This window comes from Phacochoerus africanus, chromosome 15 (assembly GCF_016906955.1).
Source record: "Phacochoerus africanus isolate WHEZ1 chromosome 15, ROS_Pafr_v1, whole genome shotgun sequence".
NCBI classification, from domain to species: Eukaryota; Metazoa; Chordata; class Mammalia; order Artiodactyla; family Suidae; genus Phacochoerus; species Phacochoerus africanus.
Window position 1 is genome coordinate 130,660,259 of NC_062558.1, and position 26,675 is coordinate 130,686,933.

At 45.1% G+C, this 26,675-nt stretch overlaps 1 protein-coding gene across 2 annotated transcripts in view; it reads left to right on the top strand.

Annotated features, from left to right (window-relative positions):
- The window catches only part of PLPP4 (phospholipid phosphatase 4), a 148,173-nt gene that overhangs the window by 59,506 nt on the left and 61,992 nt on the right, over positions 1 to 26,675 (top strand). The window contains exons 3-5 of one of the 2 annotated variants that reach the window (XM_047760732.1): positions 4,862 to 4,952; positions 10,153 to 10,216; positions 12,212 to 12,336. In XM_047760732.1, the coding sequence (XP_047616688.1) occupies positions 4,862 to 4,952; positions 10,153 to 10,216; positions 12,212 to 12,336 (280 nt within the window). The remainder of the gene's footprint in view (positions 1 to 4,861; positions 4,953 to 10,152; positions 10,217 to 12,211; positions 12,337 to 26,675) is intronic. The other variant, XM_047760733.1, reaches the window with a different exon arrangement.

Below are 26,675 nucleotides of genomic sequence, written 5' to 3' on the forward strand. Positions count from 1 at the left end.
GAGCCTACTTCACAGGGTTGCTGTGAGGAATGAGTGAGTTAATTTACAAGAAGTGCCTGGAATAGACTCTGGCATTAGTAAGTTTTTAGAACATGTCAGCCGTTGTTGTCTAACCTCCAAATGTACATTCAGCGGCCCTGTTCTCATGGCTACTGCGGAAAACGCAAACACAGAGGGGGCCGGTGTGTTCTCTGCACCCTGAAGCATCGAGTGGCTCAAGTTCATTGTCCTGGTTTCTCTCAGGTCCCATTTAATAATCACAGACCATCCACTGTCTTTCCACGGGGCCACTCCCAGGATTTTCAAACGTTAAAAAGCCCTGGGAATATTAACCTAAGGGTAAACAAGCTAAGGACACGTTTTTGCTGGTCCCCTTGGGTCCTCCATGTCCACGTTTGAAGGTAGAAGTTACCAGCCTCCGCCTCGTTATCTCTGTGTCCATCTCCATCACTCACAGGCTCTGGCAGTGGGACCGTGGCTTCTAATGGCTTTTGTCAGAATGTGGAAGGGCTGTGCGCTGGGGTTAATGCAGTCTGGTTTTTGGACTGAATGTGGGGTGCTTGTTCTGTCTTCATTCCTCTCTTACTCGGTTCCGAGGTACTTTTGTGCAGGGGGAAAGTTGCCTTCCTAATGTGTCAGTTTCTGGGGCTCATCTCTTAATTCCAACTTTTAGTTGAAAAATACTGATAAAAGAGGGACAGGTGATAAACGTAGCTATGTGTTTGTCCTGTTTGAGGACTGCGCTGCCCAAGGATATGCCAGATGCGATTCCAGGAGGAAGACCTGTGACCAGAGCCCAAATGCCATTAGGATGAGAAGAGGAGAGAAGGACCACCCCCTACCCCACCCCAAGTCATGTGCAGACTTTTTTTTTTTTGCCTTTTTGTCTTTTTCAGGGCGCCACCTGTGGCACATGGAGGTTCCCAGGTGAGGGGTCTAATCAGAGCTGTAGATGCCAGCCTACTCCAGAGCCACAGCAAAGCAGGATCTGAGCCGTGTCTGCTACCTACACCACAGCTCACAGCAACACCAGATCCTTAACCCACTGAGCAAAGCCAGGGATCAAACCCGTGTCCTTATGGATGCTAGTCGGGTTCGCTAACCACTGAGGCACGACAGGAACTCCTCATACAGACATTTCTGTTGCAGCTGCCTGGTTGGGGCTGGGGCGCTTGTCTGATGGCTGCAATTCCCCACCTGCGAAGCTCCTGAGATGAGAAGCCCTGAGCCCTCCTGGGTGCTTCGCACTGGCCCAGGAAGCAGCCAGGGTGGGGATGTAATTAGAGCAGGAGAGCTGGGGCAGCGAACAGGGCTCAGAGAGACCCTCCAGCAGTGAGCCTGGAGCCACTGGGCAGCTCTATTGCCTTCTCCAGCCCCCACTCCTGGGCTTGGAGCCACGTGTCTCCCACACAGTGTCCCCACCCGCTGCTTGTCAGCAACATCGTGCTCAGGATCATCTCCTGTGAGCAGCCTCAGGAGCCTTGGCAGGAGCATCTTCCCAAATCATATTTCCTCTGGGGTTCCATTTCTGCCTAAGCTTAGACCGTGCCATCTGGGATTGTTCTACAGTATTTTCTTAAGTTCTCTTGTCTTCTCGTATTTAAGTTTCGACTCTAGGTGGGGTCATTGAAGTGCTATTCGCCATTCAGTGAGCTGCCTTCTCCTATTTGGGGGTGGGGCCTGGTCTGCGGGGCCCAGAGTGAGAGGCAATGAAAAGCCAAGGACGCCTTTTTTTTTTTTTTTTTTTGGTCATTTTGCCTTTTCTGGGGCCGCTTCCTGTGGCATATGGAGATTCCCAGGCTAGGAGTTGAATTGGAGCTGTAGCCACCGGCCTATGCCACAGCCACAGCAACGCGGGATCCGAGCCGCGTCTGCAACCTACGCCACAGCTCACGGCAACGCCAGATCGTCAACCCACTGAGCAAGTGCAGGGACCGAACCCGAAACCTCATGGTTCCTAGTCGGATTCGTTAACCACTGCGCCACGACGGGAACTCCACCAAGGACTTCTTTGACCTTGCCCTTCAGGCTCATGTAAGCAGGGCCTTCAGTCATCGCTCTTTAAGCACCTAATGTGTGAGTCAAAACCAACGCAGTTTCTCAGCCACCAGCATCGGCATCATTTGAGGTGCTTATTACATAAGGTAAATTCTCGGGCCTGTCCTATAAGAGTGTTTGAGGGACGCAGCATTGGAACAAGCCTGGCAAGTATTCCAGTGTGAGAGCCTCCCAGGCCCTCGTGGAGACTCTCAGATTTGCTGAAACTGTTAACTCACAAGTGAGTGTTGCCTTTTTGAGTCACTCCTGGGGAAACCCTCTTCTTCTCTGCTTCAATTCTGAATCTTCTCTCATCCAGCTGCCCATAGCTCTGTGCCCCTTGTCATCTAAATACTCTCCATGGCAATAGGACGCGCTCTCCATGGCATTTGCATGGCCACATCACCCAGGGTCACTGCTGATAAGGAGGATCATCTGGCTGATTACTACCCCGTGTGGTCAGAAGGAACTGGCCAGTGAGAAGGGATTTCTCATGAACTGACTCTGAAGACAGCTCCCAAACAGATTCCCAATGTCGCTTTGAGCTCTGGCAGTCTGGCTGTAGCAAGTGTATAGGGCATCTCCAGTTATTTTTTGTTATTATTTTATTTTATTTCTTTTTAGGGACTCACCCGTGGCATATGAAAGTTCCCAGCCTAGGGGTCAAATGGGAGCTGCACCTGCCAATCTATACCACAGCTCATGAAAATGCCAGATCCTTAACCCACTGAGCAGGGCCAGGGATTAAACATGCATCCTCATGGATAGTAGGCAGGTTTGTTACTGCCAAGCCACAGTGGGAACTCCATCTCCAGTTATTTGAAAAATCTGTGTTTATTTGGATGGAATCTTTTTTTTTTTTAAGGAAAGTATCTTCCAGCTGTGTCTTAGGTCTACTTAAAAGGCCCCTTTCCAGGAGTTCCCGTCGTGGCGCAGTGGTTAACGAATCCGACTAGGAACCATGAGGTTGCGGGTTCGATCCCTGCCCTTGCTCAGTAGGTTAACGATCTGGTGTTGCCGTGAGCTGTGGTGTAGGTTGCAGACGCGGCTCGGATCCCGCGTTGCTGTGGCTCTGGCATAGGCTGGTGGCTACAGCTCCGATTGGACCCCTAGCCTGGGAATCTCCATATGCCGCAGGAGCGGCCCAAGACCAAGAAATAGCAAAAAGACCAAAAAAAAAAAAAAAAAAGGCCCCTTTCCAAAATGTGGTGAGCACACAGGTGGAGACTTCCCAGAGCGTGAACACTGTTGCTCAGTAGTTACCACGTACCCCCTCCCACCACTGTCTGTGAGGCCAGTTGTAGATTTCTAAGATATTGAATCACTTTTGATATTGTTGCAATCATAAGGAAGTATCATCAATACCCTTTCCCTGGTTGTTTGAATGTGGAAAACAATGTATTAATTATAGAATGCTGAGCAAAGACTAGTTATCAGAGGCAGAAAACCTGGTTTCCAAAGCCTGGCCTTGCTACTTACCGGCTGGAGAGCTGAGTTCTCTTGTTTTAAAAGGTTTTTATTATAGTTGATTTACACTGTCCTGTCAATTTCTGCTGTGCAGCAAAGTGACCCAGTTATACATACATATATATACATATATATATATATATTCTCTTTCCCATATTCTATCATTTCTATCACAAGTGATTGGATATAGTTCCCTGTGGTATACAGTAGGAGCTCATTGCCTATCCGTTCTAAATGTAATAGTTTGTATCCACTAACCCAAAACTCTGAGTCCATCCCACTTCCTCCCACCTCCCCTTTGGCAACCACAGTCTGCTCTCCATGTCTGAGCGTCTGTTTCTGTTCTGTAGATAGGTTCATCTGTGCCATGTTTTAGATTCCACATATAAATGATATCATATGGGATTTGTCTTTCTCTTTCTGACCTTATTCACTTAGTAGGAGAATCTCTAGTTCCATCCATGTTGTTGTAAATGGCATTATTTTGTTCTTTTTTATGCCTGAGTGGTATTCCATTATGTATATGTACCACATCTTCTTAATCCATTCATCTGTTGATGGACATTTAGGTTGTTTCCATGTCATGGCTATTGTGAAGAGTGCTGCAGTGAACATAGGGGTGCATGTTTCTTTTTGAATGAAAGTTTTTCCTGGGTAGCCAGCTGTGCATTCTTGGGCACATTGTGGAGTCCCCAGGCCTGGCAAAGACAGTCCCAGAATAAATAAGGATTTAAGAGACTCTGGTACCTGTTGGTACCTAACAGTTCCTGCCTCATAGAGAGTTCAATAATGAGTGTTGCTCGCATCTGAATTAAGCACTTACTTCGCTTCTGAGTGCTTTGGTCCAGGGGAGGAAAGGGGAGGAAAGAAAGAGGAACGACTTCATGCAAAAGGACTAACTTCTGCTCTGCCATGGAAATGAATATTCAACAAAAGAACATCAAAGGGGAATGAACCAATTGACTCAAAGCAAGTCCCACATGCTGCCATGTTGCTGGGACACTGGGGATGCGAGGCTAAGGGTTCTCCCATCCCTCCGCAGAGGAGGCGGGGAGGAGGGCTACTGGCAAAGATGAGTCATTATAATGCCAGCTTCTTCTTTTCTGTTTAAAAAGTCACCACTTTAAACGTGAATCCCAGCAATTACAAATCAGTTATAACCCATAATCAGACCTCTGGTATTTCAAGTCTGTGGTGTCTCTAAGAGTAGATATAAATCCTTCTTAGTTTGAGGTTAAGAGTTCAGTAAGATCATTCAACTAGTAAGTCTAAACGAAGCTAACGGGAACTAATTATCAATCAGCTCTCTGAGAGCAAACTGCTGTCCTCATAAGGGATTATTTGTTGTTTCTTCCAGGCAATTTCTTTCCTCACACCTCTGGCTGTTATTTGTGTGGTGAAAATTATCCGGCGAACAGACAAGACCGAAATTAAGGAAGCCTTCCTAGGTAGAGTATTCACGGTTCCTGCTTTAGGGGATGGGGCGGAACTTGATTAGATTACTAGATTTTGAAACTCTCAGTGACACCCAACTGGTTTTTCTCTTGGCCAAATGAAGCTTGGGAGACACAAGACAAGGTAAACTTTTAGCCCCAGGAAGAGCCAGTGCAGGGATGGTTAACTGCCTTTATCTTCAGGGCCAGCCTGTGGCCGCTGTCCCTAGTGCTGAAAGTAAGCTCCAGAATCCACATCAGAGCTGTGCATCCCAAGCACAGAAGGGCAGCTCTTGGCTGCAAAGCAAAGTGAATCTGAAACTTTATCACCACTAAATGTCCAATCCCACATGTGTGGCTAATAAGCCCACATTATGGGCAATTCAAAAATCAGCCGAGACTCCTTGACCAATCACCATTGGCTTGAGGCAAAAATGTGCAAAAGCAGATGTAAGATATAATATAAATAACTCATCATCAGTTTGGGGACATTTTGGCAGTTAATCAATTGTTATTATGTAAAGAATGCTGCAATCTTTGCTACTGGTTATAAAACCACTGTTATAAATTCTTCCCAAGCTGAGCCATATCTGCATGTGGCATGAGTTGGACATTTTTAGGATTACATCCTTTTTTTTTTTTTCTGATGTGTATATTAACCAAAGGACTGAGTAAATGGCAGCATTAAGAGAAAGCAAACCTAGCTGGCTTGTTTAGCGACCAAAATAAAGTGCCTGGAAGCCAGATTTTGATCTTTTTGATTGCTGGGAAAACTGAATTAGGTTTATTTTTGGACATGACACATTCAAGTTACCCAGACCCTCACACGCATTCTGTTGTTGGTGTGTTATATATGCTCACCATTCAGTTAGGTAGTAAGTCTATAAATATGAGATTTTCCACTAAAGGTTACATTTGTTAATTACTGGGTTTTTAGGAAGTGACAGTGTAGTCAAATGTGACCTTCCCCCCTTTTTTTTGTAAGGGAAAGGGGTGAGGGTGAAATCTAGGGTGTGCAGAGCAGTAAAGGGATAGGAAACATTTCCTACATAACCAGGCTTTGGTCAGGCTCTATCTAGTTGAAAAGGACAGAATCCTCTGAAGTTTTTTTTTTTTTTTTTTTTGGCTTTTTATGGCTGTACTAGCAGCATATGGAGGTTCCCAGGCTAGGGGTCCAATTGGAGCTGTAGCTGCTGGCCTACACCACAGCCACAGCAACATGGGATCCGAGCTGCATCTGCCACCTACACCATGGTTCATGGGAATGCTGGATCCTCAACCCACTGAGTGAGGCCAGGGATTGAACCCTCATCTCATGGATACTAGCTGTTAACTGCCGAGCCATGACGGGAACTCCCATGAAATTAGATCAAATGTATCAGTAGAGGCTTGGTTCCAGGTCTGTTACAAGCAATCTCACAGACACTCAAGAATAGGGAAAAAAAAATGGGGAGCCTCATGGGGACAGAAGAGGGACCCAGGCCACCAGAGGTGGAGGCACCCCCATCACCTCGCATCTTCTCTGCGATGTGTCTTCCCTCTCCTCTTTCTCCCTGACTCCATCTCCTGTCGGCACCTTTGGTCTATATGAGGCTTGGCCATGGGATTGGGGGTGCCCCTGGCCTACACCTGCGTGTCTGTTCCGCTCTAGTGCCCACCTCTGAGTATCACTGCATCTCACGGTCCAGACTTCCCAGGCGGAGACTCTGGCTCCACTCATTTCTCAAGCCTGGACACAGAAGTCATGAGTCTCTGGCCAGCCTGTAGGTGGCTTTCCTGAAGTCAGGCGCATCCCCCAGATGCTCCTCTGTGGTTGAGGGTTTGATGGTCATGTCTCTGCCTCCCCAGTGGAGGTGGGAGGAAGGTCAGTTTTTCCAGGAAGGATGTAGGTGCCCCCCGTGCGTGGCTCGAGCAGCTGGGGAAGCCTTTGGACATATATCACTGTGGTCCCCAGAATGTCCCATCAGAAGCCCTCTCAGGTGTCATGGAAATTCCTTTGCCTCGATTGTAATTTTCATCACTCCCCTGGCACAGAATCCCAAGACATGTGACGGTAGGATTGTCTTTCATGGTTCTGGTTGTAATTTACTGCCCGCTTTGGGAGTCAGGCTGTTGTTATGGCAGCAAGTGGCTGACAGGTACTTTCTCTAGCCCTTTTCATTTTCAGCTAAATCTCCCGTAGGATGACATTTCAAAATTGCACACCAGACCCGGCCTTCTATATGTTCACAGAGAAGGTGGCGTTATTGGATGGTCTGTTTGTCTGAATAAACGAGAGCCTGCCTTGTACAAATGATGAAGAACTTCCCATTGCACCAGTTTTTTTTTTTGTTTTTTTTTTTTAATCACTGCTTTTAGGAAGCTTTGGAAGTAGAGGGTGGGAAGAAGTGATCTTTAAAAACCAAGGACAGAAATCTAGGTGTAGCTTTTCCACTGTTGTCTGGAATTGAGGACTTTCTCAGTCAAGGGGGTTTAGTGCTGAGATCCCTTTTTCATCCAGGCATCTTCGGCAGACCTGAACCCCAAGAGCATGTCCACAGCGGCCCCCTTTGTGAAAACAGTTGGATGAAAACAGTGAGGCCTGCCCCACCCTGCATCAGGCTTTAAAGGATTTAGGCTGCAGAACAGCCAGGTCTGCATAGCCGAGAGCCCCGTTTTAGAAGGTCTGCAGTGCTGAATTCCCAAGAACAACACAAGTGACAACTAAAGCTCTCTAACCCTTTGGGGTGCTTCTAGGCAGGAGTGCCCTCAATATAGGACCCTTGTGGGCCAACGCACGTCATCATATGTTGCTTTGAATTTCTTTATCCAATACAGTCTGGCTTGTCTTTCTGACTTTTAAGCCCGCAGTGGTGTGAGATGCTATAAACACAGCCCTTATGAACCCATCCCCCAGGTTATTGTTAATCAACAAGCTCCCTGTCCGCTTACCCCCGTGCATCTAATCTCAGCCCAGCCTTCTCTCTGCTGTCAGTGAGAGGTCCCCTGTCTTGGTCTCCTGGGGGTGTGCTTTTCAGATGAACATAATATTCGGTTCAATTTACTTTCGGAAGGCTGCGATGACTTCTGCCCTAAGTATCGTCGCTCCTGATCCCCGCCCCCTTCTGTCTCCTTTGGGCTTTTGGATCAGAGAGTGAAGCCGCCAGGTGTTGGTGGTCATACCACATCCACACATTTTCTAGCTCAGCTCCTTGAAGCTTTTCAGAGATCTGCTCTGTGCTCCAGCAGGCCCAGCCGGCGCAGAGGTTGGGGACACGTATGGTGTTCTGGATTGATATAGTGGTCTCTGAAGTTCCCCACGGGCATTGGGAGATCAGCTGCTGATGCTTGTTCCCAGAGACCTCTGTGCGGAGGCTGGGCTAGGACCAGAATAAGAAGGAGAAAACCCAGCAGGGAGCCCCCTGGACCAGCCCTAACAAGAAAAGATGCCAGTCATTTGAGGCTGTCTTGCAGCCTGTGAATTGCCATGGCTCTGGGAGAACACTGCAGTGAAGACAGCCCAGGAAATTTCCCCTTCTCTCCACAGAGGAGACCTCTCAGCAGTGCTCTGAGCTTGGGAGAGAAAGGGGAAGCCAGCGTTTTAGGAAGGAAGGGTCTGTGCCTGCAGAATGTAATCTGAACATCTCTCCAAGTCCCCCCATGCTTGCTCCCAGTTTCTGCACTCCAGTTGCATGCCTGGTGTTTTAATGGTGCTGCTGGGCTGCTGACTCATGCTCTGCTCTCCCTCCCAGTGGCCTAGCCATCCTCTGCTGCCACACTCAGATATGGCGGTGTTGCCTACCCCACGCTTAGTTGGTTCATTTCCCTTTGACAAAGCTGTTCATTTGCACTGCTCCCTCCTAAGCACTCTGTTTCCCCTGTCTTATAAAAGGCAGGTGGGTTTTGTCTCCATCTCAGTGGCCTGTGCCCTTGGCGACTGTGTTGACTGTTCAAATTTGTAGAATAACACATTTGTCTCCCTTGATGACCATGATTTGCTCCAGGCAGCTCCTTCCTGAAAATATCCCTCTATTGCTATTTTCTTACATAAATCTCAGCTGATCTTGAACAGCTAATATTTGCCAAAGGGAAATGGTAACTCGTATGCTTTATTATTCAACAAAGCAATGGAATGGGGCATCAATAGGTTTTTATTGCTTATGCAAAGCACTTGACCTTCCATCACATTGACCTGCTTTTTTGTGCCCTCTTGATAAACATGTGAGAGAGCTGCAGGGTCCTTACAGGGAGAGCTCTGTGACTCCTTTCATCTGCACCCTTTGGGCAATCTGTGCTTCATTCAGCAAAGTCCTTCCAAGCTGCTCCGAGAAAGTCCCCACGCTGTCTGTTTTTTGTTTGTTTGTTTGTTTGTTTCTTTAATCTTTTTAGTATTGCACCCATGGCATATGGAAGTTCCCAGTAAGGGTCGAATCGGAGCTGCAGCTGCTGGCCTACACCACAGCCACAGGAACGTGGGATCCGAGCGGCATCTGTGACCTACACCACAGCTCACAGCCACGCCAGATCCTTAACCCACTGGGCAAGGCCAGGGATCGAACCTACATCCTCATGGATCCTAGTTAGGATCGTCAACTGCTGAGCCACGAAGGGAACTCCCTATTTTTAAATAATGTAACCCAGAATTGCCTATTATTTCAGGTGGCAGAAAGCATCACCTTTCTCTGGGCAAACCTTTCAAAAACCTAGTGAGGCTTTGGGACACGTCACCTTCTCAGAAACAGTGACTGGTTGGATAACAAGTTGGCAGGAGACAGGTCAGCAGAGTGACAGTGGCCAAGGGGGCGCATCCTCCTTGCAGCAGGACTGCAGCAGCTGCTGATTAGAATTATATCTGAGAAGGTCGCTAGAAGGGAAAAAAACAGTTATATTTCTTGCCACCAGTAAAAGAAGTTCTACATGCGGTAGTATTAAATCTGTTCCTATCAGGCCAGAACATGATAGATGGACTTCTCTAGATACTGAAAATTTCAGTCAAGGAGGAGAGAGAACTTTCATGTTATAGGGGCTTGGAATCTTATGAGTCACTCTGCAAAGTCCTGTTCTAATTACATCTTACCCCAGCCACTCAAACTTCCCTTGCTTCTTTAGACTGCTGGTTCATATTTCTGTGGTCCATAAGTTGCACGGTATTACGATGGGGCAGTGAGGATGACAATGATGATGGTGAGTTGAGAGCCAGCTGGTTACTTTTCTGTCTCTCGCTTTTGTTTTGTAGCGGTGTCCTTGGCTCTTGCTTTGAATGGAGTCTGCACAAACACGATTAAATTAATAGTGGGAAGGTAAGTTCCAAAAAGAAACAAATAGTGACTTAAGACTCTCAAGGTCATCTCCATAGAAACCTGGGCCACAGGACACTGAAGGGACAGATAGGAGCTCTTCTGGTTTCCTCTTAAATTGTTGTCCTCCTGGGAGTTCTGTCCTAACACGGATCTTTCCTCTCCCATGTGAACTCACTCTTTCAGTAGCCAGGACATCAGCAGTAAAGAAGTATCCATTGATTATTCTTTCTTGTGGGTCAAAGCCCCCTGCTGGCACCCCCAGTCCATCCACTGCTGCCCCCGGGCCTCACCAGACACCCACTCAGTTGTTTGGTTTTGGCCTCCAAAAAATAAATAAGATTGCTTATCTGTGGTTCTCTTTTGGATAAGAAATATGGATTGGCATTTGAGCTTTGGCTCCTGGCACATTTCTCTTCCTCCCCTGGGACATGATTTCTGTTCTCCATTTATCTTGCCTTCTCTCCCAACTGCTCTGGAAGTGAGTTAGTCTCGGTGGAAACAAACAGTCAAAAGACCTGAATTCAAGACCTGACCTTGGCCCTGACTCACTGTTGGCCTTGAACAGGTTACAACCCCTCTCGGAACCTCAGTATTCAGCGATCATCTACTTGGTGTGGGGTGCTCGTCAGGTACCGGGGGCAGAAGATGGAGACAGACTGGGGGGTACATGACCTGGGACTGCAGTGTCCTCCCAGATTTCTGTGCTTGGAGTTGCTGTGGGGCCCTGATAAAATGCCAATTCCCAGGCCTCATCTGCTCTGAGGTTCTGGTTCAGTAGGTGAATAGCCACACTTAGAGAAACACTAGCCACATGGGGACGGGGGGAAGACAGTATGCCAGCTCTTCTGATAGATTAGTGATCACTGATATGTTATAGATATTGATTGATTGTTATTAGGCCTCAGTCCCAGAGCTGGAGGACCAGTGAGTCCGTTTGGGTGAACTGTAACCCAGTATGTGCAGAAAACAGGGACTGTGTTTATTCCATGGGCAGAACTTCGTCCATGGCAGGCAGTTGGCAAAGGTCAGTTGAATTAATGTGAACTCTCGACTGTCATTGTATCTGTGTGAGAATCTGCACTTGAAGGAGGCGGACAAGCGTGGGGGATGGGGAAGGGTGTAGGTGCAAGAATCTAAACGCCGGGCTTCAGAGCTTCTTTGCCACTTACTGGTTGTATGTGACCTTGGGCAGGAGTGTAATCTTTCTAAGCCTTAGTTCTCACACCTGTAAAATGAAGTCCCAGGGTCTGTCCCAGGTTTGTCATAAGAATCATATGATATGACCCATGGGCAGTGCTGAGCACTGGGGCTGGTACCCAGCGAGTGCTCAGGACATGTTAGCTGTGATTGCAGCAGGAGGCTGGACCTCAAGGCTGGCTTCTACCCCACTTCCCTGTAGAGTGTCCCCCAGCCCACCCCCGCCAACAACCTCCAGGACCGGGAGCCAACCTGGTGGCCATGTGCTCTACATCTTGGAGCTGAGTTTTCAGGTCTTGTCCATGAGCTTAGGTGAGACCTGCTCTTTAAGGAAGGGCAGGCACTTGGCCATCCAACTTCAAGATGTTGGGCCATGAGGAGCCTCTGAATAGCGGAGCCATAGATGCAGGCGGGGACTACCTTTCACTCCGCTGGTGCTGTGCTTAGGAGGCTCCTGTCAGTCATCATGCTTGACTCTCAGCTCAGCTTTGGGTAGGTATTGCTCTCCCTCTTTTATAGATGTGGGAACTGGGCTGGGGGAGGCTATGTGATCTTCTCAAGGTCATAAAACTAGTACGTGGCAGAGCAGGAGTTCTAACCCAGACCTTTGATCTGACGCTGAAGCCTGAGCTTTGCCCAAGCCCACGGTGTCTTCCTGGGGCTGGGGGGTGGCGGGGGGGGCTCCAGTGTGGATGACAGACAGACGAGCTAGGGCAGCAGGGCACAGCAGGGGTCAGCTTGGGGTTTGTCTGTGATGGCAGCATTTTATAGTGAAAATGTCCATGGTGTCTTTTGTAGACCTCGCCCCGATTTCTTTTACCGCTGCTTTCCAGATGGAGTGATGAACTCGGAAATGCACTGCACAGGGGACCCCGACCTGGTGTCCGAGGGCCGCAAAAGCTTCCCCAGCATCCACTCCTCCTGTAAGTTCAGTGCCTGGGACACTCTTTAATTCCTGGGTCACGGCTCCTGATCACGCTCTTTGGGCGTTTAGGTGGAGAGAGGAGTGTTGATCCACGAATGCTGAGCACAGGTCACTCTTCTTCCCTGTAGGCTGTTGGCTGAGACGCAAGATATTTCAGGGGAAGAATTAAGCCTGAGGACGAGGCTGTGGCGTTTACAAAACATTGCATGTGTTCCTTTTGTGAACTTGGCAGAATGTAACATGTGACACTTTTACCCTTTGGCAGTTCCATTCAGAAACTTGTCGGTGCCAGGCAGTTAGTGGTGTTCCCTGGGGCCGTGTGCCCTTCAGCGCAGTGTTCACTCTAGTTTACTCCTTCAGCGAAGGTTGTGTGTGTGTGTGTCTGTGCGTGTGCACACACGCACACCTCACCATACAGTGTATGTATATGTATATCCCTGTCCTTACACCCGAGGATACAGTTTGATTATGGGTGTGTGAGCTGGGACCAGCCTCAAAGCAGAGACTAAATAGCATGAACCAGATGCAGTGTGGTGCAGTAGAAAGTATACAGGTTGTGGAAGTGTGACAAAGCCTGGCTCCGCCAGGTATTCGTTCTGTGACTTAACCTCTCTGTGGCTCAGTTCCTGTTGTCTAACGTGGGGATGACAGGGCCTTGACTCTCGGTTGGGTTGGAGTGAGCGTTGAAATAAGTCATGGGACACACCGATATTTCTGGAGTGTCCACCGTGCCAGAATGTTTAGGCGCCTTATTTAATCCACCCAGTGTATGCCAAGTACTTGGTCTCATGCTTTTAATAACCCCCGTTACCCCTATTATTGTGCATGGCCAGAGCTGAGGTTTCCAGAGTGTCCAGGTCATGTCTTCATTCGTTCCGTCAACATTTACCGAGTGACTTATGGGTCACTTTATAGGTACCAGAAACAGTGACGGGTGGTGGGGAAACAAAGATAAATGAGACACAGCTGGTGTCCCGGGGAGTCCACAGACCACGGCAAGTGTTGTTTTGTTTGTTTGCTTGTTTGTTTAGGGCGGGCGCCCCCGTGGCATATGGAGGTTCCCACTAGGGGTTGCATCAGAGCTGTAGCTGCTGGCCAACCCCACAGCCATGGCAACTCAGGGTCTGAGCCACGTCTGTGACCTACACCACAGCTCACGGCGATGCCAGGCCCTTAACCCACTAAGCAGGGCCAGGGATTGAACCTTCGCCCTCATGGATCCTGGTCAGGTTCATTACCGATGAGCCACAGCAAGAACTCCTGTGGCAAACTTTATATTTAGGTTGGTGATTCTGGGACCACTGGACAGGAATGACCACTGGGGAGAGGACTGACTGGCTGCTCTCATGACCCGAAGTCCTTGCTTCCCCACAGGGCTGGTCACTGTTTACCTTTGGTAAGCCTGTTACGCTGATCCTTGATAATTTTTCTGAGTACCTAATACATACCCTGATGGTGGTTGGATTAAGGAATAACTGGACGGCCTTTCCTGCAGAGGTGTTGTTGAGCATCTTGCTCGGAGTCATTAGAGACTAGGGCCTGTCAACAATATTGGGGTGCCAGGCACTCTCAGTGACTCTCCATCAACCTGTGCAACAGTCCTGCCAGGTCTGGTGGTCCCCACTTGGTGCACAGGGACAGTGACTTAGACTCAGCAACTTGTTTAGGGCCACTTAGCTGACCTTCATGCCAGCCTCTAACACCATAGCGTCTTGGGCTTTTGGTAACTAAATACGGCAAGATACTCATGGTCCATGTTCATTTAAATAAATACCCCATTTTTTCCTCTTGCTTTTTGGAGACTGTAGTGGGTTGAATAATGCCCCCCCCCCCAAAAAAAGATATGTCCTATCCCTAGTCCACAGAATCTGTGAGCTTGACCTTAACTGGAAAGAAAGTCCTTGTAGGTGTAATCAAGTTCAGGGGCTCAAGAGGAGGTCGTCCTGGATTTAGGGTGGCCCCTAAACCCAGTGGCAGACGTCCTTGCAGAGAAAGGCAGAGGGATGTTTGAAACACATTCCGGGGTGTGTGTGTTTCTGTAAAATGCCGTCTGAGGTTGAGATGAACAGGGTCACGGCAGGGCTGGAAGCTGTGGAGTTCATGGTTCGTCCACGTGTCAGTCATTCCTGTTACTTAAGGCTGCACCTCCATTTGGAATCACTTCCTCTCTGAGTTTGCTCTTCCTCTCTGAAGTCATGTTTGAAGTGAGTATCTGTTTTGGGAGCAGGGTAGGTGCCAACTGGAGGAATGCCTGCTGTATTGATTTTCTGCCTCCTACTGTCCGGGATTCCTGTGCTGGCATTGTTTAGAGGTCCCTGGGGTGGTATCCACCTGGGGCCAGCTGTTTGGAGGTCCCTGGGATGGTATGCGCCTGGGGCTGGCTTCCATCTGCTCTCCATCTGTACCCTTGTGGTGTCACTTCAGCTCTCTGTTCTCTTCTCCCAAAGACTTGGTGTTGGAGTTCCTGTCATGGCTCAGTGGTGAACAAATCCGACTAGGAACCAAAGACTTGGTGCTGAGCTTTAAGGACCTTCAAATATTAAAACTATCTACCAACTCCAAATTCTGAACTTAGAATAGATAAGCAATGAGGCCCTGCTGTACAGCACAGGGAACTGTATCTAATTCCTTGGGATAGACCATGACGGAAGGCAGTATGAGAAAAAGAATGTATGTAGATGTATGACTGGCTCCCTATACTGTGCAGCAGAAATTGGCACGATACTGTAAGTCAGCTATGCCTTAATAAAATAAATAAATTGACCTCATCAAAAGCAAAATTTTCATCATAGTCATTAAATCACTAAGAGCAAAAAAAAAAAAAAAAAAAAGCCATCAGAAGTGAAACCTTATGGGAAAAACCTTCATCCTGGCTTTCCAGTGGTTGACTGAGGATTGCAGCAGCATTTTGTTATCCACTGTTGCATTTGAACTTGGGAGGGAAATAGCTCTCCTGTGAATAACTCGAGTTCAGAAGACTGCTGGACTCAGGGAGTAGAGGCCAGGACCCACAAGAGTGTGTGTTTGAGAGACACAACCTTTCTGTCAAATGCATTTTCTGACAGGTCTATCCACCAGCTCCCTTGTCAGATGCAAGGCTGGTGTCCCATCTGTGCCAGACAAGCTTTTTGACAGGGGCTATTACTGTCTTTTGCTTAAGACATACTTAAAATGTTACAGATTTTTACTAGTTGGCAGACACAGAAACCTTCCCAAGCCTCTAGGCTTTGGTGAGTATTTTCATCTGCTCTCTTTCTCTCTCTCTTTTTTTTTTTTAATGACAGGTCAATGATTTTCTTGCAGGGAGCTGCCGTATCCACTTAGAAAATCCGCCAGGGCTGGTTCCTGGATTTCTAATTGTAGCTGATCAGAAGCCTAGTGGTTGGTGGGACTTCTTACTCTTTGGAAGTGGCATCCTCAGAGGGGGTGGCCTCCGGGGACTCCTACTATGACACATGCTCTTCCTCCCTTTAATAAAGTCAACTTTGTAGGGTGCCCTTGAATGAGTGGACTCAGGACTAAGGGATCTCCTGAGATGAATTCCTCATTCTAGGCAAACATGGCTTTGCTTCTGTTCTGTTCACAGATCATTGGTGGCTGGAAGGTAGGCAGTGTCCACCCTGCGGAACAGTTGGTTTTCTTTGAACTTAAGAACAAACATTGATTTCTTTTGGAAACAAAAGCCTCTTATCCTTAATGTACCATAAGCAGTCAAACAGCACTGCCCTGAAAGACTCAGGTGACAGACTTTTGGCAAAGAACTTGTTCCCTCAGCAGCCATGACATTGCAGTTTCATAGAGCGAGTAGTTTCCTTCAGAGTTTTGGGACGTTTGAAAAGTGGAGAAAGGCAGTGTGGCTTTAAAAGCAGGGATACTCTGAAAAGGGGATTTTCTTTCATCACAGGATCTCAACTTTTGATTGAGTGTTAGTTCAACTTCCAAAAAGAGGATAGATGGCAGAGAGAAAAATGGGGGGGGGGAGACACCTTATTATTGCTAAGTCAAGCTACTAAGGAACTTCTTTTCTGTAAAAATGGTGGGAATGAATAAAGTGGTGCTCTTGTCCAGGGGTCGACAAATGACAGGACATGGGCTGCCTGTTTTTGTAAATAAAGTTTTATTGGAATGCAGAGATGACATCATCTGCATATTATCTATGGAGGCTTTCTGCTTTAAAGTAGCAGAGTCAAGTACTTGCAAAGGAGACCTGGCCCCCAAAACTGCACACATGTTGCCATGCTCCAACCAAATGGTATCAACAAACATGACCACAGGGCTTGGAGTGGGGGAGGCATCAACAGGCAGAGCACAGAGATTTTTAGGACAGTGACGCTACACTGTATGACTCTGTAATGGTGGATGTGTGTTATTATGCACGTGTCCAAACCTGTAGAATGTCTAACACTGAGAGTGAACCCTAATGTAAACTTGGACTTTGGGTGATTATGATGTGTCTGTGCAGGTTCATCAGTTATAATGAATGTTGTTAATGAAGGAAGTTATGCGTGCTTGGGGGCTAGAGGGTCTCTGGGAAGTCTCTGTGCTTAATTTTGCTGTGAACCTAAAACTGCTTTTAAAAAACTCAGGTCTTAGAGTTCCCATCGTGGCGTAGTGGTTAATGAATCTGACTAGGAACCACGAGGTTGCAGGTTCGATCCCTGGCCTTGCTCAGTGGGTTAAGGATCTGGCGTTTGCCATGAGCTGTGGTGTAGATGAAAGACACAGCTCGGATCCAGCGTTGCTATGGCTGTGGCGTAGGCCGATGGCTATAGCTCCGATTAGACCCCTAATGTGGGGACCTCCATATGCCGTGGGAGTGGCCCTAGAAAAGGCAAAAAGACAAAAAACAAACAAAAACCGAAAACAAAAAACTCAGGTCCTGGGCGTTTCCAGTGTGGCTCAGTGGTGATGAACCCGACTAGTATCCATGAGGATGTGGGTTCCATCCCTGGCCTCGCTCAGTGGGATAGGGATCTGGTGTTGCCACGAGCTGTGGTATGGGTCACAGATGCAGCCCGGATCTGGTGTGGCTGTGGCTGTGGCATAGGCTGGCAGCTACAGTTCCAACTAGACCTCTACTGGCAACTTCCATATGCTGCACATGTGGCCCTAAAAAAAATAAAATAAAATAAATAAAAATTTTTAAAAATTTAAAAATAATAAAGAAAACCCTAAATCTAAAAAAAAAAAAAAAAAGCATTGCTAAAACAAGACCAATGCACTTGAATTGTGCACATAGAGGTTTCATTTTTATTTATTTTTTAACTTTTCTAGGGCTGCACCCGCAGCATATGGAGGTTCCCAGGCTAGGGGTCTAATCAGAGCTGTAGCCCGCCGAATCCTAACCCACTGAGCAAGGCCAGGGATCAAACCTGCAACCTCATGGTTCCTAGTCAGATTTGCTAACCACTGAGCCACGACGGGAAGTCTGAGGTTTCATTTTTAAACAATCCCTTTGTGGTATAAAAAGGAGGTGTTTATAGAATAATCAATGCTTGTGGGATGCATTCTTTAAATGACGGAAAATTTCAGAGGTATATCTGGCTGATGGTGATTTAACAGACTCTTCTTGAGCATTTAGGGTTTTGTAGTGTTTTCTAAGTACGAGGGAACAAGATACATCAGTCTTTTTTTTTTTTTTTTTTTTTTTTTTTTGGCCACTTGGTGCCACCTGGAGTTCCCATTTGCCATCTGGCAGGGATCAGATCGGTAATGCCGGATCCTTGAACCCACTGTGCTCGGCCAGGGATCGAACCTGTGTCCTGGTGCTGCAGAGGTGCAGCCAGTCCCGTTGCACCACAGCAGGAACTTCAATGGGACCATGTCTTGTTTAGGGCCAGGACAAATCCAGGTGCTCTAACACAGCACTCTGGGGTTGGGGAGCTGAGAATGAAAGCGAGGGGCACAGGGAGACCCTCTGGAGGAAGAGCACTTTCTCCTGTCCTTTCCAGGAGCTTACTCTTGAGCTGCATGTTTGGAGATACTTACATGTGAAGTGTCTTTGTTCCCCAGCTGGGTGTCATTCTGGGTTGAAAATCTTTCTGCGCAGGATCCTAGGTTCCCACATGCTCGGCAGAGACCCACTGACATTGCCTGCTTTTGTTTTCCTTTCCTCTTTCTCTCTCTTAAGAACCTCTCAAGAGCCTTTATCTCTGGTCATCTGAAGTGTCACAATCAAGGGCCTTCCCTCGATTCTTTCTTTGTATTTGTCGTTCTGGTCCCTCCACGGGGCCTTTTATTCTGGAACTTTGTGAACCTCTCTCCGTGTATTTCCTGCTTTTCTTTGGATCCTGTGTTAGGGAGAGGTTGAATCTCCTGGAGTGATTTTTCTATCTTTTAATTTTACTTCCTACTGTCTACTGCATTGTCTTTTTTGTTGATCTCCCTGGGAGATTTTGAAAATTTTATTTACCAAATCTTCTATTGAATTGTATTATGATTTTTATATGCTTAATTTCCAAGAACTCTTTCCAGAACCCTGATGTTAAAAAAATAACGTCTGGCTCTTTTTTTCAAGAGTCCACAATTTGCTCTTTGTCTGCGGGTTTCTCCTGCTTTTGCCTGCTCTTTATTTTATTTTATTTTATTTCATTTTATTTTATGTTTACTGCTGTACATGAGGCATATGGAAATTCTTGGGCTAAGGGTTGAATCAGAGCTGCAGCTGAGACCTAAACCACAGGCACGGCAACACTGGATCTGAGCCATACCTGCAACCTATGCTGCAGTCTGCAGCAATGCTGGATCCTTAATCCACTGAGTGAGGCTGGGGATTGAACTCACATCCTCACAGAGACAGCAGTAGGTCCTTAACCTGCTGAGCCACAGAGGGAACTCCCCCCACCTTTCTTTATTTGCATATTTTTTGGTATCTAGCTTTCCTTAAATAAATATCTGGTGATCTTTGAGTGGATGTTCTTATTTACAGTGGAAGCACTGGAGCTGGCTGGACGGAGCTCATGAACTGGGCTTCACTGAAGGGTGGGTAGGGAGGGAGTGAGCTAGGGTTTCCCTGGTTGAATGTTAGCATCTGGCCTTGACTTAGAGGCTATTGCATTCCCTGGAGGAGGACCCCAGGCTCTTGCCAGGTGTACATGAACCAAACCCTGGGGAGCTAAACCCTGGGGCTTGGATTCTCACAGACCTTCCCTTAGTCCCTCTGCTTTCAGTCTCATTGTTCAGCCCTGTTCTCTACTTGCTGCTTTCCCCAAGCCCAGAGCCTCAGAGGATTGAACCTCCCATCATCTTCAAGAGTTGGGGAGGTGGCAGTTTCCTGGTTCACATGTGGAGGGGGTGGGGGAACCTGGAGAGTTTAACTGCTCCCTGGGGATTCTCCATCTGCTTTCCTGTCCAGCACACGTCTCACCTTGGCCTCCTGTGGTATCTGTGCCTCCAGTTCACAGCTTGGCAGGGCCCTGCCTGGTGAACGTGTGCTTCTCATCAGCACCACTCTCTATAGATGTGGAGACTCCCGGGCTCCCTGAGTCAGTGTCTACTCTGCCAGCTGCTTCCCATCTTCATGTATTGTGGGGTGGAGTTGAGATGCTTCTGGTCCCATTTACAATAGAATTTGTTCCCGTATTTGCATTAGTCAGGGTTCTGCAGAGAAACAGAACTAATAGTGTATATACAGAGAGAGGGAGAGGAATAGTTATTTTAAGCAGTTCGTTCACAAGATTGGGGGGCGGGTGGCAAGTCTGAAATTTGTAAGGCAGGCCAACCAGTTGGGAACTGTGGCAGGCGTTCTGTGTTGCAGCCTGGAGGTAGAATTTCTTATGTGGGAAACCTCCGTCTTTGCTCCCAAGGCCTTCAACTGATTAGATGAGACCCACCTACATTAACATCAACTGATTATAAAGGCTCACCACATCTAAAAAATATCTTAGAAGCAACATCCAGCCTGGTGTTTGACCAAACATCTTGACGCTGTGGCCTAGCCAAGTTGATGCATAAAATTAGCCATCATGTTGTTGTTCCTTCCTTCTCCTATCATTTTAAAATCAGGTATGCCATCATAATGCTCTAATACCTTAGTGGTAGAGGCACCATATGTTGGAAGATGCTCATGAAACCTTGATGTTGCTTTGATGAACAGAGTCATTCAGAGCGGAGTACATATACTGAGGGGTCTTTGAAGGCTGAGTGTCTGGGAATTTTCTTTTTCAGAATGAATCTAAATGGGTCTTAACTATGGATCAAGAAATTATCACAAAATATCATCTATGCTAACCTTAATGGAGACTTAACTCCATCAAGCATGAATATTTAATATTATAAACCAGCTAGTTCTTGGAGGGGTTTAGGCTTTTTGCATAAAGAAACAGGAAACAGGAGGGCAGAAGACATTGTAAGATGCGTTTGTTTTGCATCATTTAATGAGATGAAATTGCCCTCCCAGGGTTTTGCTGGAAGATAGGAAGGTTGAAAAATGCCACTTTGCTCTTTTAAAAATGGTAGAAAATGGCATGGGCTGCTCGGGTCACCGGTTCAACCAGGACACATTGGTGGGCATTTGTCTGAGTCCAGCTCGATTGTTGTGATTGGTCTTCTGAGAAATGAAAGCTTCCAGGTTCACTGTCATGTCAAGGGACTTCATCAGACTTGGCAAGAGCCTCTGCTGGCTTTTTTCCTAAATGTATATCATCCTACATCTCAATCTCCCAAGACAACTTCAGAGGTGCTGGGAAGCACCTGCGTTTATTTGCCACTTCGTTCTCATCCAAACGAAGATGGCCCTGAAGCTGAGAAGACTTGCTTTGTGGACGCCAAACCCCTGGAGGGCATGATTGCTTTAAGAAGAATTAGACCTCTTCATCGGATGATGTTTCTCAATCTTTTCTTCATTATCACCCTTCCTCGTTTTTATAGGCTTTTTTTCTCCCTAATTGTTCTTCTCCACCATGAAATATTAATGCCACGGATATACTGTCTGCTTATGTATTGTGGTCCACTGGAGGGCCACAAGCAATCATGGTAACTAAGATTTTCTCATCTCTGCAAGAGCGAATTTTTGTCCCCTTAGGGTCAATAATCTCCTGGTTGGGAGTGCGTGGTCCTGGGCAGTAGTTCTCAACTGGACAATTTTACCCCCGGGGCACATGAGCAACATTCAGAGACACTTTCGGTTGTCACAAGTGTTGGGGACTTGTTACGGGCATCTAGTGCTTCGACACCAGCGATGCTGCTAAACCTCCTTCAGTGATAGGACAAGCGCCATGCAGGGAAGGGAAGGATTCAGCCCCAAATGTCAGTGATGTCCAGCCCGAGAAACCCTGTCTAGGATAATTAGGCAAATATATGGGAGAAACTGATCACTCGTGCGTTAACTTCATCTGCTCTCCAAGTTCTTGGTCTGAATAAATAGAGTATTTTTAGAAATGGTTACTGTTTAATTAATTGAAAATGCTCTCCCTCAAAGATGTGACTCACTATTTGACTTCTATGAAAAAAAAAATCAGGGTTGGATTGAAGGTTGCAATTAAAGCCCATTGCCTTTTCATTTCTTTTTAAAATTTTTGTAAACATTTTCATATGTAGCTGATTCACTTTGCTGTTAACCTGCAACTAATACAACATTGTAAATCAACTCTACCCCCAATAAAATGTTAAAAATGTTTGACACATAAAAGAAAGCAAATCTGATGACTCCCCGCATGCCTCAGGTAGAGCAGGCTGCCCTTCCTGCTTCCTGTTTTGTTCTCATTTCCTACTACTACTCAGTAATGCTGATGATTTTTTAAAAATTATTTTGGCGCTTTAAGGTAAAATGTCAGCTGAAATGCGTAACTCATTGCCATTCAGTTCTGACAAATGGACACACATGTAACTCATTTTCCTGTCAAATTATAAAATATTTCTATCACCCCAGGAAGTTCCTTTATGTTCATTTCTGGCCAGTCTTTATCCCTCTGAGACAACCACTGTGCTGGTTTTTTTTTTTTTTTTTTTTACCTTCCATGAGTTTTGCCTGTTTTAGAACTTATAAATGGAATCACATAGCGAGCTCTTTTAGAGTCTGACAGCTTTTGTAGTATCTTGGCGTTCATTCATATTGTTATGAGTATCAGTAATTTGTCCTTTTTTATTGCTGAAAGGTGTATCATTGCAATGAATATTCCACACATTGTCTGTTTTCTCTTTGATTAACATTTGTGTGCATTTCTTTCAGTGGACTGTATTGCCATTTATCTTGGCTAAGCGTCCGTGCGTGATATTGCAAGGTAAAAAGTTAGATATGTGTTTAACCTTAGGAGAAATTGCCAAGTATTTTTACAACGTGGTTGTGTTAGTTACATTCCTACTGGCAGTGTGAAAATTCCAGGTACTTTGTGTCTTCACCAATATTTGGTGTGACTGGGGTTGTTTAAGTGTGTGTAGTCATGAATTTCCCTGGTGACTGATGATGTCATGTGCATTTGCATATTGGCTGTTCGCATATCTTCTTGGTCTATTCAAATCCTTTGCCCATTAATTTTTTTTGTCTACTTATGATTAATTGGCGTTTCCTCGTATTCTGTTTACAAGCCTCTTGTTTAATAAATGTTTTGTGAGTATTCTAGCCAATCAGCAGCTTACCTATTCATTTTTTTTTTGTCTTTTGTCTTTGTTGTTGTTGTTGTTGTTGCTATTTCTTGGGCCGCTCCCGCGGCATATGGAGGTTCCCAGGCTAGGGGTTGAATCGGAGCTGTAGCCACCGGCCTACGCCAGAGCCACAGCAACACGGGATCCGAGCCGTGTCTGCAACCTACACCACAGCTCACGGCAACGCCGGATCGTTAACCCACTGAGCAAGGGCAGGGACCGAACCCGCAAGCTCATGGTTCCTAGTCGGATTCGTTAACCACTGCGCCACGACGGGAACTCCCCCATTCATTTTTTTAATGATATCTTTTGATGAGCAGTAGTTTTATGTTTCAGTTAAGTCTGTTTTATCACTTTTTGTCTCTTATGGTTTTTGCTTTCTGTGTCCTGTTTAAGAAATCTTTCCCATCCTCTAATTCTTCATATGTTTTCTTCAAAAGCCATGTGTTTTTAGTTTTATTTATTTATTTTTTGGCCACACCCATGGCATGTGGAAGTTCTGAGGCGAGGGATCAAACCCGCGGCCCAGACAGCTGGATCCTTAACCCCCTGTGCCACAAAAGAACTTGCAAGAACTCCCAGTTTTAGTTTTATATGTAGGCTTTTCTCAAGCTGATTTTTGTTCATGTGTGAGATAGGGTTGAAGTTCATATTTTTTTTTGCATTGATATCATTATTTTCAGCACCGCTTATTGAAGAGATTTTTCCTTTCACCATCAACTAGCTTTAGTACCTTTGCAAAAATTAATAGTCTGTACAAGTGTGGGTCTATTTCTGCACCTTCTATAATGGTCATTAATCTGCGTGCCTGTCCTTTTTCTAGAACTGCATTATGTTGATTGCTATAACTTTATGATGGTAGGTCTTAAAGTCAGGCAGTTTGAATCCTTCATCTTCTTTTTTTTCCTCAAGGTTATTTTGGCAACTATAGGTTCTTTACTTTTCCATATATATATATATACATATATATATATGTAATCAATTTATACATTTCTATAAGAAAGCTTTCTGGCATTATGATTAGGATTGCATGGGATCAACAGGACTCAGAGGAGACTCGTATCTTAACAATATTGAGTGTTCCGATCCATGAACACAGTATTTTCTTCCCTTTATTTAGGTCTTTAATTTTTCTCAGCAATGTTTTTGTAGTTTTCAGTGTTGGAGATAATTGAACTTTTTTTGACTGTGCCTGTGGCATGTAGAAGTTCTCCAGACCAGGGATTGAACCCTTGCTATAGCAGCAACCTGAGTCATAGCAGTGACCACACCAGGGGCTTCACCTGCTGAGCCACCACCAAGGAACTCCCTAGATCTCACACTTTTTAAGAAACAAATTCTCTTAAGAGCTTTATTGAAATAAAATTTATATTGGATACAGTTCACTCATTTCAAGTGTTTTATGGCATAATTTTATAGTATATATTTTATAGTCTATTCACAGTATTTACAACATGACCACAATCTAATTTTAGAGCATTTTTCTTTAGGAAAGAAAACCTGATTTTATTAGCTCTCACTTTCTGCCCTCCATCTTTTCCCCCAGAAGACCTAAACAGCCACTAATCTGCTTTCTGTCTCTATAGATTTGCCTACTCTGGACATTTCAAGTAAATGTAATCATACAATATGTAGTCCCTTGTACTGGCTTAGCTCACTTAGCATAACATTTCTGAGATTTACCCATATTCTAGCATGCCTCAGTAGTTCATTTCTTTTTGTTGCTCAGTTATGTTCTGTTGTATGGATCTGTATGATATTTTATTTCTCCATTAGTCAATTGGTGGCCCTTTGGATTGTTCCCAGTTTTTGATGATTATGAAGAATGCTGCTGTGAACATTTGTGTATAAGTATTGTTGTGGCTGTATGTTCTTGTTTCTCTTCTAGGAATGAATCTATCTATCTTGTGAATGTATCTAGGACTACGTATGTCCAGCAATTGATGGATCATTTCATTTTTCTTTCCTCTTTTTTGCTGTCATTGTTATATACTTTATTTATTTATTTACTTATTTATTTATTGTCTTTTTTGGGCCATACTTGCAGCATATGGAGGTTCCCAGGCTAGGGGTTGAATCAGAACCACAGCTGCCAGCCTACACCACAGCACAGCAATGCCAGACCTGAGCCGTGTCTGTGACCTATACCACAGCTCATGACAATGCCAGATCCTTCACCCAGTGAATGAGGCCAGGGATTGAGCCTGCATCCTCATGGATGCTAGTCAGGTTCATTTCTGCTGAGCTACGATAGGAATGCCTATATATTTATTTCTATGTTATAAAACAAATAATATAATAATATTATTATATTATTTTATGTCTTTAAAGAGGCTGAGAAAAAAAGACATCAAGTATTTTAGTGGAGTTTGTTATATTTACTCTGTTTACTATATCTGATTATTTTCCTTTGTTCCTGTGGATTCAAGATACCATTTGGTGTCATTTCCTTAGTCCAGTACAGCTTCACTCCTCCCTACCTCTTTTGTGCTGTTATTGGCAAATATATTACCTATTGTATGTTATAGGGCCCAAGAAGGCAATTCCACGTATACTTGTTTTACTAATTGCTTTCTGAATCAGTTAAGAAAATAAAAGAGAAGAAATGTGCATTGATATTGTTACAATTACATGATTAACTTTATTGCTGCTCTTTGCATCTGTGTGAATTTGAATTACTATCTGGGATCATTTATTTTCAACCTGAAGACTTCCTTTAATATTTTTTTATAAGGTGTGTCTGCCAGCAGTAAATTTTCTCAATTTTTGTTTTCAGGGAACATCTTTATTTTGCTTTCATTTTTGAAAGATGGTTTTGCAAAGATGAGTGACTTTTTTTTTTTTTTTTAAGTGCTTTGAATTCCATTTCGACTTCCCTTCTGGGATTGTTTCTGATGAGAAGTCAGCTGTTAATCTTCCTGGGGTTCCCTTGTAAATGACAAGTCATTTTTCCCTTGCCACTTTTATTATTTTCTCCTTGTCTTTGACTTGCAGCATTTTTTGCTAGGATTTGTCTTTCTTTGTGTTTAACCTACTTGAAGTTCATTGAGCTTCTTGGATGTGCCCATTAATGCTTTTCCTAAAGTTTGGGACATTTTCAGGCATTACTTTGATTTTTTTTTTCTTCAAATATTTTTTCTGCTCCTCTCTTTCTCATTTCTTCTGATACTCCCATTACATGTATATTGATGTATTTAAAGGTATCTCACATTTCTCTGAGACTCTGTTCATTCATTTTTCTTCATTCATTTCTCTCTATTCTTTGGCTTGCATAATCTCTATCAAACTATCTTCATTCTTGCTGATTCATTCTTCTGCCAGTTTTGATCTCCTGTTGAGCCCTTCTAGTGAATTTTTCATTTCACTTATTGTGCTTTGTAATTCTGTAAATTCCATTTGATGTTCTCTTGTAATTTCTATTTCTTTATTGATGTTATCTCTTTGATGAATATTGTCATCATATCTTTCATTCTTTAGGCACGGTTTCCTTTAGTTACTCTAAACAAATTTATATTGGCTACTTTGAATGTTTATCTATTAAATTTGACATCTGGTTGCTCTTACAAGCAGTTTCTGTTGCCTGCTTTTTCCTCCCATGTATAGGTAAGAGTTTCTTTTTTCTTTTTATGTCTCATAATTTTGCTATTGTTGGATATTGGACAAATTGAGTAATTTAGTGGAGCAGTTGTGGGTACTGATCATTGCCCATTCTGGAGCTCATGAAGGCTATTTGCTTGTTTATTTCTTTAGTTATTG